At 56.7% G+C, this 1,595-nt stretch overlaps 1 protein-coding gene across 1 annotated transcript in view; it reads left to right on the top strand.

Moving 5' to 3' along the window:
• Positions 1-1,060, top strand: part of SNAP47 (synaptosomal-associated protein, 47kDa) — a gene marked incomplete at its 3' end in the record, with an annotated part of 4,716 nt that extends 3,656 nt beyond the window's left edge. Inside the window, exon 2 of the mRNA XM_008942536.1 lies at positions 579-1,060. Coding sequence (XP_008940784.1) covers positions 579-1,060 — 482 coding nt within the window. The remainder of the gene's footprint in view (positions 1-578) is intronic.
• Positions 1,061-1,595: the final 535 nt, after the last annotated feature.

Genomic DNA, 1,595 nt, shown 5'->3' with positions numbered 1-1,595 from the left:
GGTCCTTTTGGGAGCTGCCTGGTGGCTTCCTGGGGAGCAGCTGCTGAATTCCCCCATGAACTGGGTCCTGTTATGTTTAAGCCAAGACACCAGTTTGCCCACAAGGAGGCTTGTGTCCCTCAGGAGCTCCAGCCAGAGGCTGGATGTCTCTCCTGAGCTCTTCAGCCTCAACCTTGTGCCTTAAGCAGGAATTTGGGAGTGGGGGTGAGGCACAAAGTGGCACCAGGTTTGGGGGGTGAGGGAGGAGGAGCAGAAACGGGCAGAGGTGATGGTGGCCGAGTGGAAGCACTGGGGTAGGGGCTGAAGAACAGCTGGGTGTAAAGTGGCCTGGGTTAAAGCTGGGTTTCCCCCAGCAGAGCAGTGAGACCCTGGGAGCTCCTCCCAGCGTGTTGGCAAAGGAAGAGAAGCTGGTTTGGAGCAGGGGTGGCCCCTGGGAATAAATTTGGGAAGGGAAACAACAGCGGGGTGGATTCGGCACTGAGAAATCCTCATGCCTGTGGTGCTGTGCTCTGGAGTGGTGGGGTGGCACGACCCTCCTGGTGGCCTTCACCCTTCTGACACTCTCCTCTCCCTGCTAGGCTGTTGACTGAGCTGGAGTCTCCTCCTTGGTGGCCGTTCAGCACCAAGCTCTGGAGGAGCCCCTCAGAAGCCAAGGCCAAGGAAACCGCCTCCGCCGAGCCCAAGCCCCAGGAAGGGATCCTGATGAGGATTCCAGTCATCATCACCCACAGGACAGACTCCAACGTCAAGCCAGGACAACTCACTCTCTTCCCTTCTGGCCTGGAGATCAGTGACTGCAATGCTCAGGTCCTTCACCGTTTTGAGGCCAGGGATGTGGATGACATCAGGGTCCACACCCCCTACGAGGTCAGCGTCCGGCAGAGGTTCATTGGGAAGCCAGACACCTCCTACAGGCTCCTGTCAGCCAAGATGCCAGAAGCCATCCCCCTCCTGGAGATGCAGTTTAGCAAGAAGATCCAGTTTTTAGAAGATGCCCTGGGATTCGTCGGGGCCAGGAGGTCTCCTCAGGTAGATCTGGGGACCTCCATTTGGCAAGCAGGTGGGTGAGAGACAAGGATCCATTTCCTAGGCAAGTCCTTTCCCCTCTGCCCCAGTGCTGAGACTGTGCTGGTGGTAAAATGCAAGAAATATCTGCTGGAAGACTTTCCACCTCTTGCTGAGAGGGTGGAGATGTCAGGGGTGTGTGGCTTCTTTTAGTCTAGTTGGATTTACTTGCTCCCAAAGAATGATTTTGGTTGGGAGAGATATTTAAGGTTATCCAGCCCAACTGTGCCCAGCACTGCCAGGTCCCCACTGCCCCGTGTCCCTCACCCCACATCTCCATGGTTTGGGAACCCCTCCAGGGGTGGGGACTCCACCACTGCCCTGGGCAACCCTCCAGGGCAAGAAATTGTCCCTCAGGGCCAACCTCAACCTCCCCTGGGGCAACTTGAGGCCCTTTCCTCTTGTTCTCTCTCAGGATTGTGCCACTCCACTCTCCTCTCCTGCCTGCATGCCTCAGAGTCCCCCATCAGTGCTGGTTTTCCTCTGGCAGTTTGTTGCTGGAAAACATTTCTATTAAACCTGTGGTCCAG

The sequence above is a fragment of the Merops nubicus genome, unplaced genomic scaffold (genome assembly GCF_000691845.1).
Source record: "Merops nubicus isolate BGI_N331 unplaced genomic scaffold, ASM69184v1 scaffold6206, whole genome shotgun sequence".
NCBI lineage: Eukaryota > Metazoa > Chordata > Aves > Coraciiformes > Meropidae > Merops > Merops nubicus.
The sequence above is the reverse complement of the archived record's forward strand: the minus strand, read 5'-3'. Positions and strand labels throughout refer to the sequence as shown.